The 16,620-nt window shown below is 41.7% G+C and overlaps 1 protein-coding gene across 1 annotated transcript in view; it reads right to left on the bottom strand.

The window, feature by feature from the left end:
- Positions 1-16,620, bottom strand: part of ntn4 (netrin 4) — a 67,294-nt gene that overhangs the window by 9,885 nt on the left and 40,789 nt on the right. The window contains exon 6 of the mRNA XM_034163159.1: positions 383-596. Within this exon, the coding sequence (XP_034019050.1) occupies positions 383-596 (214 nt within the window). The remainder of the gene's footprint in view (positions 1-382; positions 597-16,620) is intronic.

Raw genomic sequence — 16,620 nt, 5'->3', positions numbered from 1 at the left:
CTGTCTCTCCAGTTCTTTTTAGGTCTTTCTCATTTTTCTTTTCCCTAATTCTTTTGTTGTCCCGCTGTGTTTCTCACATTCTTCTTTTGGTTTCTTTCTGCCTACATTTCAATTTCTGTCTCTCATTTCTGCTCTCATTCTCAGTTTTTAACCCAGCCCTAACGCTAACCTTTGCCAAGGTCGAAAACACATTGTATCATGTACATTTTGTTTATTGTGCTTGATCTACTAATATAAGCAACAGGTTGGTCATTGCTGATGGTGTCCCACAGCAGCCTATACTCAAGGTTCTTGAAATGAAGCAATATCTCTTCCTGGTGGTCATTTACCATTAATGAAGGTATAATATATTTTTTCATGTCTGCTAATATTTTTCACTCACCCAAACATGCAGTCTCCAGTGAAAGGATCACAGTCAGCTGCACAGTCACATGGACGGCAACCATAGTCGTGGAAGTCCCAGTATCCCACCATGCACCTGTCGCAGTGGGCTCCGCCTACTCCCGGCTTACAAACGCAGTTTCCATTGGACGGGTCACAAGGTGAGCTGTCAGCCAGGTGGAAAGGCATGGAGCCCAAGGGGTGGCAGTTGCATGCTGGGAGAGAAAACAGAAAAGCAAAATTATAATACATAGAAAATTACTGTTATTTTGATACAAACAGGATAAGAAAAACAAACAGCATCCACCTTTGAAATGAATTTAGCAAGAAATCTGAAGATGACTCTCTGACAGATGTAAAAATCCCCCTTCAGAAAAGAGTGTTTGTATAGATATTAAAAGAGAACAAGATCACGATTCAGGCAGGGAGCGTTTCCTTGTTATTCACTTGAAGGCACGAGGGGCTTTTGGGGAAATCTGGTTTCACCAGAGATTAGTTTCCATTTGTTTGAATGAGTCAAAGGAAACACGGGAGGAGAGGAGGAAATCTGACACACAGCTGGCTCAGCACAGTATCATTTAACAAACACAACATTCATCTTATTTTTGACAGCAAACATGGAAGACAGATGAAAAACAAATACCAAAAAGAAACTGAATTCCTGTCGTGGTTTTCAGAGCAGTTCCATAAGTATTTGGGCAGCGATGTCATTCTGTACACTGATGTGCACTGAAGGGGTTTAAGAATAACGAAATTACAGCCAGTTTTATACGCCTTCCCTCCATATTCACAGCCCATAAAACAGGACCTAAGGACTACTCTGACTACACACAGTCACACCCAAGTTTCTTTATGTGGGTCAGGGGATGAAAACATGAACATTTACTGGCCACTCAATATGTCTTGGACTTCATTTACATCAGTTTTGAAGAAATGTTATGGTACAGCTGTATGGAGGGCCAGGAAAACTGTGTGGCCATGCAAGGAGACAAGTGAGGGAAGCCATCAAGAAGGACTTTCAGACTTCTGTGTCTGTGATTTGAAAAAGTGTTCATTGTGCACTGTTGTGTGTTGTACCACCAGTGTTCCATCTTCATTATGTCTTCCATCTTTTTCCTGGTTCTCTCCCTCAGCCCCAACCAGTCCCAGCAGAAGACTGCCCCTCCCTGAGCCTGGTTCTGCTGGAGGTTTCTTCCTGTTAAAAGGGAGTTTTTCCTTCCCACTGTCCGTTGGGGTTTTTCTGTAATTATTGTATGGCTTTTGCCTTACAGTATAAAGCGCCTTGGGGCGACTGACTGTTGTGATTTGGCGCTATATAAATAAAATTGATTTGATTAGGTAGTGGAACAGACAAGTATCTTAATACTATGAAACAGATCAAATCTAGGCTCCAGTCTCCCACTTGATGTCTGGCAAACTGCAGCTGAAATTTCATGTCTTCTTTTTAAGAAAATCCTTCCCTGTTCCATTCCCCCATTAAGCTGTATAACTGGCAATGCAACAGACAAAAGTGGCACGTTGTACAGTTTCTCCAGTCACAGCCACAGAAACCCACAACTCCTTCACAGCTGTCATGGTTGTTTTGTTGGCTTCCCTCATAAGTCTGCTTCTTGCATGGTCAAGCAATTTTTCAGTGTTTTTTAAATTTCTGCTCTATTGTGGTGTATAGAGGCAAAATTGCAAAAATGGTGAAGCCGTCCAAATACAGACAGACTTAAAGTTGATTAAAAACTGGAATTTTTCATTAGCATTAACTGAATTCATGCAGGCAACACGGTGGCTTAGTGGTTAGCACTGATGCCTCACAGCCAGAAGGTTGTGGCCTTTTTGCATGTTCTCCCTGTATTTGTGTTGGTTGTTAACCCCAAAAATGTGAATCGGTGACAAATCGTGAATTATCCGCAAACCGTGAATAGCAAAACATGAATACTGAAAAAATCTCCCAAAACATGAATGCAGGTCTCACAAAATGTTAGTTGCAAAATATGAATTTCTTCACAATTTGCTGTATGTGCTTGGCTGAGGAGCCAATGGTGCAAAGCTACCATCTGTGGGATTATGACTACAACCCCTGGCAATAATTATGGAATCACCCTGTAAATTTTCATCCCCAAAACTAACACCTGCATCAAATCAGATCTGCTCGTTAGCGTTCTTTTGTTTTTCATGATTCCATCATTTATTCCTCAGAATTGAGTGATTCCATATTTTTTCCCTCTGCTTGGTTTAAAAAAGTAACCGTTACTGACTGCCACAATTTTTTTTCCTTGATTTCTTAGTGTTTCTTAAAGCCAGAAAGTTGCCATTTGAAATGACTTTAGTTTTGTGTCATGTCTGTGATCTGCTTTTTTTCTACAAAATTAAACAACTGAATGAACATCGTCTGAGACCAGTGATTCCATCATTTTTGCCAGGGGTTGTATGTGCACCACAGGGCTTTGCGCACGCAACCTTGATACTTGTACAAATTTGATCCTTGCACTGCTGTGCAGTTGTCATGCCAGTGCGTCCTGCTTTGTCCTGCTTGAAGCCACACTATATAAAACATTCACTTTGTAGCCAGTGGTGCATTTGCTGTCAGAACTTGTCTGATGAAACCATCTCTCATCACTCCCAGAATCAGAGAAATTATCTGCTGCTGTAGCTTCAGTCATGCACTTCATGTGGTGGAGAACACATTTGGAATTGTCTGAAAGGTAATTATTTATAATATATATATATATATATAGTATTATAAATATATATTCAAATGAAATGAAATCAATTTTTTTTTATATAGCGCCAAATCACAACAAACAGTTGCCCCAAGGCGCTTTATATTGTAAGGCAAAGCCATACAATAATTATGTAAAACCCCAACGGTCAAAACGACCCCCTGTGAGCAAGCACTTGGCTACAGTGGGAAGGAAAAACTCCCTTTTAACAGGAAGAAACCTCCAGCAGAACCAGGCTCAGGGAGGGGCAGTCTTCTGCTGGGACTGGTTGGGGCTGAGGGAGAGAACCAGGAAAAAGACATGCTGTGGAGGGGAGCAGAGATCAATCACTAATGATTAAATGCAGAGTGGTGCATACAGAGCAAAAAGAGAAAGAAACAGTGCATCATGGGAACCCCCCAGCAGTCTACGTCTATAGCAGCATAACTAAGGGATGGTTCAGGGTCACCTGATCCAGCCCTAACTATAAGCTTTAGGAAAGTTTAAGCCTAATCTTAAAAGTAGAGAGGGTGTCTGTCTCCCTGATCTGAATTGGGAGCTGGTTCCACAGGAGAGGAGCCTGAAAGCTGAAGGCTCTGCCTCCCATTCTACTCTTACAAACCCTAGGAACTATAAGTAAGCCTGCAGTCTGAGAGCGAAGCGCTCTATTGGGGTGATATGGGTCCCCGTCAGTACTCTAGCTGCAGCATTTTGAATTAACTGAAGGCTTTTCAGGGAACTTTTAGGACAACCTGATAATAATGAATTACAATAGTCCAGCCTAGAGGAAATAAATGCATGAATTAGTTTTTCAGCATCACTCTGAGACAAGACCTTTCTAATTTTAGAGATATTGCGCAAATGCAAAAAAGCAGTCCTACATATTTGCTCAATATGCGCATTGAATGACATATCCTGATCAAAAATGACTCCAAGATTTCTCACAGTATTACTAGAGGTCAGGGTAATGCCATCCAGAGTAAGGATCTGGTTAGACACCATGTTTCTAAGATTTGTGGGGCCAAGTACAATAACTTCAGTTTTATCTGAGTTTAAAAGCAGGAAATTAGAGGTCATCCATGTCTTTATGTCTGTAAGACATTCCTGCAGTTTAGCTAATTGGTGTGTGTCCTCTGGCTTCATGGATAGATAAAGCTGGGTATCATCTGCGTAACAATGAAAATTTAAGCAATGCCATCTAATAATACTGCCTAAGGGAAGCATGTATAAAGTGAATAAAATTGGTCCTAGCACAGAACCTTGTGGAACTCCATAATTAACCTTAGTCTGTGAAGAAGATTCCCCATTTACATGAACAAATTGTAATCTATTAGATAAATATGATTCAAACCACCGCAGCGCAGTGCCTTTAATACCTATGGCATGCTCTAATCTCTGTAATAAAATTTTATGTTCAACAGTATCAAAAGCAGCACTGAGGTCTAACAGAACAAGCACAGAGATGAGTCCACTGTCCGAGGCCATCACGAACACCATGTTCGAGCACAAGGGTGTCCATAAGTGCACGTGGCACCAGGACACCCTAAGCCGGAGGTCGATGATCAACTTTGTAGTCGTATTATCTGACCTTTGGCCACCTGTCTCGGACACTTGGGTGAAGAGAGGGGCTGAGCTGTCAACCGATCACCACCTGGTGGTGAGTTGGATCTGCTGGGAGGGGAGGAAGCTTGTGATTACAAATAAATGTGCTTTTGTAAAATATGTCATTTTTTTCATTTGTAAAAAAAAATGATAATAAAAAATAATAAATTGTGATTCAGGTCAACAACAGTGTGATATAACTGGGCGTCAGTAGATTGCAGTGTTCTATCCATTTTGACCCCAGTTATATCACATGGTTGGTGACCTGAATCACAACTTAACAGACTTTTCAGTTTTGCAAATGCCTTTTTTTCTTTTTTTTTTTTACAATTGAAAAAAATGACATATTTCACAAAAGCACATTTATTTGTAAACACCAAACACATGTTACATTAACTTGTGTTGGTTTTTATACAGAATGAATTAGTCAACCAATCAGTCTGAGCGGAGGCTCAGTGTACCCACAATCCCTTTGAGCATCTGTGTGTTAATGTTCAAATCTTCAGAATTAGTGCATTACTTTAAAATTAACAGATATGCGTTTTATATTCACTTTGTAGATTTTGAGAGTTTACATTAATGTAGTTATTCTATCTGGATTACTTTGATTTATAAATCACACCCATAATTCAAACCTGCTTTCCTTTTCAAGACATTTGCCTCACGGCTGACGTCTTGAAAAGGAAAGCAGGTTTGATGTCCACTTCCATGGACAACTTGTTGGCAGCTGCTAATAAAATTACTAATAAAGTAACTTTTCAAAGTTACTTTGGCAACACTGCTTGCGACAGGACGCCGTCACCGGTTGGTTTCTTTTCCACAGAAGTGGAAGTGTTTGTCATTATTTTTTAGTATATGATGAGCCGCAGTGGTTCTTCATGATGCTTTTTTTGATAGGTGTGGAGGTATGGTGCATGTTCTACTTGGATAAGTGAGAACTTTCACTGACCACAGCCATGTTGTTATTACTGTAGAATGTTGCAAGATTTGGTGTGATATTGTTACTTGTAGTGGTAAAATCATTCAGTTTCTCTGGGCCAATAATCAAACACAGCTAATAAAATGCAGGTGATGGGACAGAGTGAGAGACAGATGAATAACCAGAGTTATTTACCGCCAGGAGAGCTCAAAACATCATGAAGCAGCAAACAGATGGATCCAAACAAGTCCTCATGGTCTCTGTCCCCACAGCTCCCCCTTCTCCTTCCTCTCTGTCTGGCCCAGAGACAGGGACAGATTTATGAGGGAGGCCCGACACCTCCTGCAGGGCTCTGGATCTCAGGATACACAAGTGTCACTTTCTGGGACTGCCAGTGGGAAAGTGGGTGGGGATGTGTTTGTGTTCCTGTGTGTGTGTGTGTGTGTGTGTGTGTGTGTGTGTGTGTGTGTGTGTGTGTGTGTGTGTGTTTGGAGGTTGTTTAAAGAACACACTATCAGCACACAATTACATGAGCGAAGGTGAAACGTGTGTGTGTGCGCGCAAGATAAGAACATGAGAGAGGCCTTTGTATTCCAAGTTCTGGCTCCAACAGCAGACAAACAGAACAACTGAGGGGTGCTGAAATACTTGTCAGCATGTTCTAAATTACATGGTACAAGTTGACAAACTCTCAGATCAGAAAGATCTTTGGACTTAATGGGTTTTTTGATTTAGGCTTTGCTTTCATGAATATTTCAGCTTTTGGCCAAAATTGTCCAATGGCATCGCAACCGGAAACAAGTGATGAGACCTTGGAAGAAATACCAGGGCACCCTTCATAGGGTGGCTGGACACACCCTTAGAAAGAGGGTGAGGAGTTCTGATGTCCAGAAGGAGCTCAGTGCAGAACTTTGAAAAGGAATCAGCTGAGGTGGTATGGTTAGAATCCTCCCTATGGAGGTATCTGTTCCCTACATAGATATACATTGGAAGGATTAAATATTCTATCTGGCCTCACAAGACCTTGGGATCCCTCAAGAGAACTCAAGATGTATCTAGGGTAGAGGATGTTTGGCTGACCTCATTGACAAAATGACCTGGCACCAGATAAGTGGTGGCAAATACGCCATCGTCTTTATGTGGAGGTGACTGATTTCACTGCTTTCTACCTTCTGGAAACACAGATGACTGTACGCAACGCTGTCTGACTGAACAAGGGGCCACGCGTGCTCCCCAAAAGGATATTATGGGTGGCGTGTTTGTGGGAGAGGTTACGTGTGTAGAGGGGGTTTTGTGTGTGTGTGTGTGTGTGTGTGTGTGTGTGTATATATACACACACACACACACTCAGGGACCTTAAGCAAAGTCCTTCCTTAATCACCAAGTTGCCTCTGGTGTGTGGTGAGCGCCTTACATGGCAGAACCCTGACATCAGTGTGTGTGAATGGGTGAATGTGAGGCACCACTGTAAAGCGCTTTGACCATGAAAGCTCTATATGTCTATATAATCCATTTACATTATAGTATATCATACACATCACATTTGTTTCTAATTTGTGTCACTGAACAAAAGCGTGCGCTGAAGAAACAACTGAGGATCACTTTGTGTCCGTAGAGAGAACAGGCTGTCAGGAGAGATAACAGGTGAAATTCTGCCAAGCTGTCAGGTCACTTTGACACGTCTGCTGCGGACACCGCCTCAGCTGCCGAGCCACAAAGGAGCCGGAATGTGACAGATTAAACAGTAATGATGCTGTTACATCAGTGTGAGCGCTCAGACGCACCCAAGAGGATGATATAAAACATCAATTAAAAATCAGAAAGCTGTGACATTTGCAGACTTGGACACAGATATGTATGTCAGAGTCGTGGTCTCAGACTCAGCTCGAGTCGTGGCCGCTTGTGCACTCAGTGGAAAAAATACCTCAGTCAGTTCAAGTTCTAGTCTTGGGACATGGCAGGGAAAAGAAATAACATGAATACATTAAAAATCTATAATTTTACATATTTTCCCCAATTATCTTACAGGTTTTTTTTTTTCTTATTCTTTCATTTCAAGGAATTCCATGGTCATTGAATCAAAGCCTCTTCTTTCATGGCTTGTGCTGTGCCACAGGCCCTTACACCACAGGCTTATCTGGCCCCTCAACCACCAGTTTGAGATCAGTGTCAAGAAGGGATGGATGCAGTTTCAGCACACAACATTTTTTACCTGGTGTTGGCGGAGGTGTGCACTCTGTGAGTGCTTTCTGCTTCCTTTCAGTGGCCACATGCCTGCTGTTGTTCAGCGAGCAGCCTCCTCACATTGATAATTAACAGTCAGTTACACAGCAAGTGTTTGATAAACGTGTGTTTGCAGATCAGTGTGAGAATTTATGAGCATCTGATGTTCAGTTTACAATGTCAGCTGAAGACTTTATGACCTGCCTGAACAGCCACCAAAAACCCCAGTGCACTAAACAAACACACACACACGTGCACAGTGTAACTTTCCCTGCTTGAAGTGTTTCAGTGCCTGAGCGTGCGTGGCTCTGGAGGAGAGTATTTTCTTTCTAAGGCCCCTCAGCGTCTGGAGCGTCTGGAATGAAAAAAATGGTCCTTGCCACGGTGGGAAATTCCTCCACTGTCAGTGACCAGCTGCAGCAAGATTTTACAACCTGCACCTTCGTCTGCAGGTTCTCCGAGCACGTCCTTCTGTCAATCACCTGTCAGTTTGGATCACTAGCCCTTCAGCTCCCCGACAGGTAAGTTTGACAGGTGCAAAACTGATCTGGATCCCAACCTGGTTCTGTACTACGATGCAGAATCCTGCAGACAGTCTGTTCAGTCTATGGTCATGCTCGCTTAGTTATCACCTTATGGGATCAAATGTGTCATAGAATCCAAGTCACACCTTGTTTGACCTTTGCTTTGGAGACCAACATTCACTATGGTCAGATCTGTTCCATTTATTCATCCTATTGACTCACCAATAATTTGTATCACTTTTTTACCAATTGGAATAACTTTACCTTTTGACCCCTGTACAAAGTGATATTGACCTTTGTCACAATTTTTTCCTGTTTTGACTCAATAACTCCATTCATTCACGGACAGTCCAAACTATACTCACCGGCCATTTTATTAGGTACGCCTGTTCAATTGCTTGTTAACACAAATAGTGGTGACTTTGAACACGGTCATGGTTGTTGGTGACAGACAGGCTGGTCTGAGTATTTCAGAAACTGCTGGTCCACAACCATTTCTAGGGTTTACAGAGAATGAACTGAAGAAGAGAAGATATCCAGTGAGTGGCAGCTGTGTGGATAAAAATGCCTTGTTGATGTCAGAGTTCAGAGGATGATGGTCAGACTGGTGTGTGATGTCATTATGTCAGTATGGACTAACATCTCTGAGGAATGTTTCCAACACCTTGTTGAATCTATGCCACCAAGAATGAAGGCAATTCTGAAGGCAAAAGTGGGTCCAACCTTGTACAAGGTGTACCTAATAAAGTGGCCGGTGAGTGTATACCTTTTAGAATCTTAGAAAATAAATAATGTGGTATACTTTTCAATATAATTGGAGCATTTTAAATGTTGACCACTGTGTATTCCTTCATTGGCTCCTACCTGGTTTCAGCTGCCACTCTGAGATGGCCACTATACATTTTTTTCAAGGTACACTGAGACTGGATTGTAAGTGTTGTTTCGTCAGCTTTAGTGGTACTGAAAACCTGTTTGGCCTATGGACTAAACAGAGTTAAGCAGTTATGATGTTGTGTTTGACCTTTCAGGGTCATCCAAATATTAAAAATAATAGTCACCATAAGTGGGTCTTTAAGCAGTTCCTCAGAATAGATGTTCCAAAGCTCCCCATATATCTAAATGGTACTGGGCCCATATTTTGACCTTGACGCTTAACCAGATTGTCCTTGGCTGACTCCCAATCATTCCACCAATGTTGGTTCAAATCCAATCAAATCTCATTGAGTTATTTTGTTCACAAATGCACAGACAGTGTGCACAGAAAGAATAATAACCTGCTAACAATCCAACAAACATTCATGGGTGGAAACAACGGCTGAGTTAAAAATGCACAAAACGTCATCTGCTAGTGATAAAACTGTACTTAGGGAGCAAACGCTGACACCCTGGTGTTTTTAATCTGATGGTTGTTTTAGATACACAAGAACTTACTCCAGCATTCATGAGTCCGGCAAACCAGCAGGATGGTGCTGATTGGTTCAAATCTGACAGATAATCAGAGGGAGAATGTAGCCGTCACTCTGTTTACCGACTATCTCATGTTTACTTAAGACTTGTCTTATCGCCAGAGGGCAGCACACCACGCAACCCGCCCACACGCGCACCCTCACACGAGACGGTCTGAAGATGCTTCTGTTCTGAGTCACAGCTGAAAAATGAAATGGACAATCGGCGTGTTCGAGTCAAACCGTCACTATGCCACCATGGATGGCGTAAGCTCGGATGAAGCGCGAGATGTCTGAGTCTTTTACACTCCTAAAAAAATCAGGTGGCCCTCAGAGACTGACGGTATCCAACAAGTCCCGGCTTGTGATCCAGTTCCCAGCATTCCTCATAAGGATGAGACTGCCAGTGTGACGTGCACAAGGTTATGATTCACATCAGCAGCACTTTGTCAACATTGCTGTGACTAATTACACTTTTGAATGACATTTTACAGCATGTTTGACATGTGCTTTTGCCTTCAGGGTATCAGTTTGTCAAAAATCAAAGTCCTACGTTGTCACATGATCTATATTCCCATAAAAGTCCTAAAATCTAACGCTACTGCTATTTGAACAATTATGGGTCAAATAGGCTAATGACAAAATATTAGACCCCGAGGAGAGAGATGATGGTTATTCCCCACTGAATAACAAACCAGTTAATCAATAAATCAGTTTGATGGTCATCCTTGCTCAGGTGAAGGATTTTCCAGATTCTTCACGTTTGTACTTGGGCACCACCGTGGAGTCGACGATCCTTCAGATGCACACCAGTCACCACCCTCCAAATACAAGACCCTTGGTGCTCTTCTGTTTAGTCTTTTTTCAGAGATGAGGAGCCTCTGGGTTTGCAACTATCCTAGATCAAGACTAAGATCCGGACTTTCAAGGACTTCCTGGACCTGGCCATTAGAAGTGTCTCTATATCAATCAATCAATCAATTTTTTTATATAGCGCCAAACCACAACAAACAGTTGCCCCAAGGTGCTTTATATTGTAAGGCAAAAGCCATACAATAATTATGTAAAACCCCAACGGTCAAAATGACCCCCTGTGAGCAAGCACTTGGCTACAGTGGGAAGGAAAAACTCCCTTTTAACAGGAAGAAACCTCCAGCAGAACCAGGCTCAGGGAGGGGCAGTCTTCTGCTGGGACTGGTTGGGGCTGAGGGAGAGAACCAGGAAAAAGACATGCTGTGGAGGGGAGCAGAGATCAATCACTAATGATTAAATGCAGAGTGGTGCATACAGAGCAAAAAGAGAAAGAAACAGTGCATCATGGGAACCCCCCAGCAGTCTAGTCTATAGCAGCATAACTAAGGGATGGTTCAGGGTCACCTGATCCAGCCCTAACTATAAGCTTTAGCAAAAAGGAAAGTTTTAAGCCTAATCTTAAAAGTAGAGAGGGTGTCTGTCTCCCTGATCTGAATTGGGAGCTGGTTCCACAGGAGAGGAGCCTGAAAGCTGAAGGCTCTGCCTCCCATTCTACTCTTACAAACCCTAGGAACTACAAGTAAGCCTGCAGTCTGAGAGCGAAGCGCTCTATTGGGGTGATATGGTACTACGAGGTCCCTAAGATAGATGGGACCTGATTGTTCAAAACCTTATAAGTAAAAAGAAGAATTTTAAATTATATTCTAGAATTAACAGGAAGCCAATGAAGAGAGGCCAATATGGGTGAGATATGCTCTCTCCTTCTAGTCCCCGTCAGTACTCTAGCTGCAGCATTTTGAATTAACTGAAGGCTTTTCAGGGAACTTTTAGGACAACCTGATAATAATGAATTACAATAGTCCAGCCTAGAGGAAATAAATGCAGGAATTAGTTTTTCAGCATCACTCTGAGACAAGACCTTTCTGATTTTAGAGATATTGCGTAAATGCAAAAAAGCAGTCCTACATATTTGTTTAATATGCGCTTTGAATGACATATCCTGATCAAAAATGACTCCAAGATTTCTCACAGTATTACTAGAGGTCAGGGTAATGCCATCCAGAGTAAGGATCTGGTTAGACACCATGCTTCTAAGATTTGTGGGGCCAAGTACAATAACTTCAGTTTTATCTGAGTTTAAAAGCAGGAAATTAGAGGTCATCCATGTCTTTATGTCTGTAAGACAATCCTGCAGTTTAGCTAATTGGTGTGTGTCCTCTGGCTTCATGGATAGATAAAGCTGGGTATCATCTGCGTAACAATGAAAATTTAAGCAATGCCGTCTAATAATACTGCCTAAGGGAAGCATGTATAAAGTGAATAAAATTGGTCCTAGCACAGAACCTTGTGGAACTCCATAATTAACTTTAGTCTGTGAAGAAGATTCCCCATTTACATGAACAAATTGTAATCTATTAGACAAATATGATTCAAACCACCGCAGCGCAGTGCCTTTAATACCTATGGCATGCTCTAATCTCTGTAATAAATTTTATGGTCAACAGTATCAAAAGCAGCACTGAGGTCTAACAGAACAAGCACAGAGATGAGTCCACTGTCCGAGGCCATAAGAAGATCATTTGTAACCTTCACTAATGCTGTTTCTGTACTATGATGAATTCTAAAACCTGACTGAAACTCTTCAAATAGACCATTCCTCTGCAGATGATCAGTTAGCTGTTTTACAACTACCCTTTCAAGAATTTTTGATTTCCCTCTGCTTGGTCTAAAAAAGTAACTGTTACTGACTGCCACATTTTTTTTTTCCTGATTTCTTATAGTGTTTCTTAAAGCCAGAAAGTTGCCATTTGAAATGACTTTAGTTTTGTGTCATGTCTGTGATCTGCTTTTTTTCTACAAAATTAAACAACTGAATTAACATCCTCCGAGGCTGGTGATTCTATAATTATTGCCAGGGGTTGTAGTAGTGTTATGTGACTAAAATATTAATCCAGGTTTTGAGTATATTTCTTATTGTTACATGGGAAACAAGGTACCAGTAGATTCAGTAGATTCTCACAAATCCAACAAGACCAAGCATTCATGATATACACACTCTTAAGGCTATGAAATTGGGCTGTTAGTAAAAAAAAGTAGAAAAGAGGGTGTTCACAGTAATAGTAGTGTGGCATTCAGTCAGTGAGTTTGTCAGTTTTGTGGAACAAACAGGTGTGAATCAGGTGTCCCCTATTTAAGGATGAAGCCAGCACCTGTTGAACATTCTTTTCTCTTTAAAAGCCTGAGGAAAATGGGACGTTCAAGATATTGTTCAGAAGAACAGCGTAGTTTGATTAAAAAGTTGATTGGAGAGGGGAAAACTTATACGCAGGTGCAAAAAATTATAGGCTGATCATCTACAATGATCTCCAATACTTTAAAATGGACAAAAAAACCAGAGACACATAGAAGAAAACGGAAAACAACCATCAAAATGGATAGAAGAATAACCAGAATGGCAAAGGCTCACCCATTGATCAGCTCCAGGATGATCAAAGACAGTCTGGAGTTACCTGTAAGTGCTGTGACAGTTAGAAGACGCCTGTGTGAAGCTAATTTATTTGCAAGAATCCCCCGCAAAGTCCCTCTGTTAAATAAAAGACGTGCAGAAGAGGTTACAATTTGCCAAAGAACACATCAACTGGCCTAAGAGAAATGGAGGAATATTTTGTGGACTGATGAGAATAAAATTGTTCTTTTTGGGTCCAAGGGCCGCAGACAGTTTGTGAGACGACCCCCAAACTCTGAATTCAAGCCACAGTTCACAGTGAAGACAGTGAAGCATGGTGGTGCAAGCATCATGATATGGGCATGTTTCTCCTACTATGGTGTTGGGCCTATATATCACATACCAGGTATCATGGATCAGTTTGGATATGTCAAAATACTTGAAGAGGTCATGTTTCCTTATGCTGAAGAGGACATGCCCTTGAAATGGGTGTTTCAACAAGACAATGACCCCAAGCACACTAGTAAACCAGCAAAATCTTGGTTCCAAACCAACAAAATTAATGCCTCACAGATGTGAAGAAATCATGAAAAACTGTGGTTATACAACTAAATACTAGTTTAGTGATTCACAGGATTGCTAAACAAGCAGTTTGTAGCGTCAACAGCAGATGCTACTATTATTGTGAACACCCCCTTTTCTACTTTTTTTTTTTACTAACAGCCCAATTTCATAGCCTTAAGAGTGTGCATATCATGAATGCTTGGTCTTGTTGGATTAGTGAGAATCTACTGAATCTACTGGTACCTTGTTTCCCATGTAACAATAAGAAATATACTCAAAACCTGGATTAAACATTTTAGTCACATAGCACTACTATTATTCTGAACACTACTGTATGTCTCTGGATCCTCTGACTTTTAGATTGATAAATGCTTGGGAAGAGCTTATGGAGTCATGAGGATGTGGACAGAGGTGTTTGTCAATATCTCTGTAGAATATCCTAGTCTTTAGGGTCCTGGGGCTTCCTGAATGGCTGTAAGACACTAACCCCTGACCTAAGGTGATGACTGGATGTCTTCGGTACTAGGTCTCTTCAGGGAATCCTTGGGTACCACTAGAATGACTCTGTCAAATGACTGGTTTTACAACCTCAATTCCAATGAAGTTGGGACGTTGTGTAAAATGTAAATAAAAACAATACAATGATTTGCAAATCCTCTTCAACCTATATTCAATTGAATACACCACAAAGACAAGATATTTAATGTTCAAACTGATAAACTTTATTGTTTTTGTGCAAATATTTGCTCATTTTGAAATGGATGCCTGCAACATGTTTCAAAAAAGCTGGGACAGTGGTATGTTTCCCACTGTGTTACATCACATTTTCAATGAGCGACAGGTCTGGACTGCAGGCAGGCCAGTCTAGTACCCGCACTCTTTTACTATGAAACCACGCTGTTGTAACGTGGAGAATGTGGCTTGGCATTGTCTTGCTGAAATAAGCAGGGACGTCCCTGAAAAAGACGTTGCTTGGATGGCAACATGTGTTGTTCCAAAACCTGGATGTACCTTTCAGCATTGATGGTGCCATCACAGATGTGTAAGTTGTCCATGCCATGGGCACTAACACACCCCCATACCATCACAGATGTGTAAGTTGTCCATGCCATGGGCACTAACACACCCCCATACCATCACAGATGTGTAAGTTGTCCATGTCATGGGCACTAACACACCCCCATACCATCACAGATGTGTAAGTTGTCCATGTCATGGGCACTAACACACCCCCATACCATCACAGATGCTGGCTTTTTTTTTGCGCTGGTAACAATCTGGATGATCTTTTTCCTCTTTTGTCCAGAGGACACGACGTCCATGATTTCCAAAAACAATTTGAAATGTGGACTCATCAGACCACAGCACACTTTTCCACTTTGTGTCTGTCCATTTCAAATGAGCTCGGGCCCAGAGAAGGCGGCGGCGTTTCTGGATGTGTTGATGTTTGGCTTTCACTTTGCATGGTAGAGTTTTAACTTGCACTTGTAGATGTAGTGATGAACTGTGTTAACTGACAATGGTTTCTGAAGTGTTCCTGAGCCCACGCAGTAAGATCCTTTACACAATGATGTCGGTTTTTAATGCAGTGCCGCCTGAGGGATCGAAGGTCACGGGCATTCAATGTTGATTTTCGGCCTTGCTGCTTACGTGTAGAAAGTTCTCCAGATTCTCTGAATCTTCTGATTATATTATGGACCGTAGATGATGGAATCCCTAAATTCCTTGCAACTGAATATTGAGAAACATTGTTCTTAAACTGTTGGTCTATTTTTTCATGCAGTTGCTCACAAAGTGGTGATCCTCACCCCATCTTTGCTTGTGAACAGCTGAGACTTTTGGAGATCCTCCTTTTATATCCAATCATGATGCTCACAATTAGTGTCTTCAGTTCTGAAACGCTTATTGAGTGTTGTTAGAAGGAAAGGTGATGTAACACAGTGGGAAACATACCACTGTCCCGCTTTTTGAAACCTGTTGCAGGCATCCATTTCAAAATGAGCAAATATTTGCACAAAAACAATCAAGTTTATCAGTTTGAACATTAAATATCGTGTCTTTGTGGTGTATTCAATTGAATATAGGTTGAAGAGGATTTGAAAATCATTGTATTCTGTTTTTATTTACATTTTTCACAACGTCCCAACTTCATTGGAATTGGGGTTGTATTTGGGAGACTCAGATGAGGAGTACCACCTACAGTGTGAGGGAATGTCAGCGGGATCATTTTGGTCATGTGGCATGTTTCTCTGGGCATGATCCAGCACGCAGGTGCCTCAATGTGACCCAGACGCAGTCACTGGAAAAGGCCAAGGTGACAGCCATCTTTAACCTGGTTGTGGCAGTTAGGTGGTTACTTTTGAGACAAGGGAATGACCTGGTTATCTGCCTGGATGGTTTCCATTTGCATAAGCTGGGTTTGAACCCAGGTCTACATTTTGGCAGGTCAGCTCCTTCTCCACTCAGCTGCCTGCTCTACATAGAGCAGACTACGAGGTCTGTTAGAAAAGTATCTGACCTTATTATTTTTTTCAAAAACCATATGGATTTGAATCACGTGTGATTACATCAGACATGCTTGAACCCTCGTGGGCATGCGAGAGTTTTTTCACGCCTGTCGGACTGTGGGCAGTCTTTGAGTGAGGAGTGGCCCACCCTCTCGTCGTTTTTTCATTGTTTAGGAATGGCTCAGAGACTGCTGCTTTGTTTGATCAAAATTTTTTCAAAACTGTAAGGCACAACTGAGTGGACACCATTCGATAAATTCAGCTGGTTTTCGGTAAAAATTTTAACGGCTGATGAGAGATTTTGGTCTGTTAGTGTCGCCGTAAGGACGGCCCACAGCGCCTGA

The sequence above is a fragment of the Thalassophryne amazonica genome, chromosome 22 (assembly GCF_902500255.1).
Source record: "Thalassophryne amazonica chromosome 22, fThaAma1.1, whole genome shotgun sequence".
Classification (NCBI taxonomy): domain Eukaryota; kingdom Metazoa; phylum Chordata; class Actinopteri; order Batrachoidiformes; family Batrachoididae; genus Thalassophryne; species Thalassophryne amazonica.
Note: the sequence above shows the minus strand (reverse complement) of the source record. Positions and strands in the feature narration are given on the sequence as shown.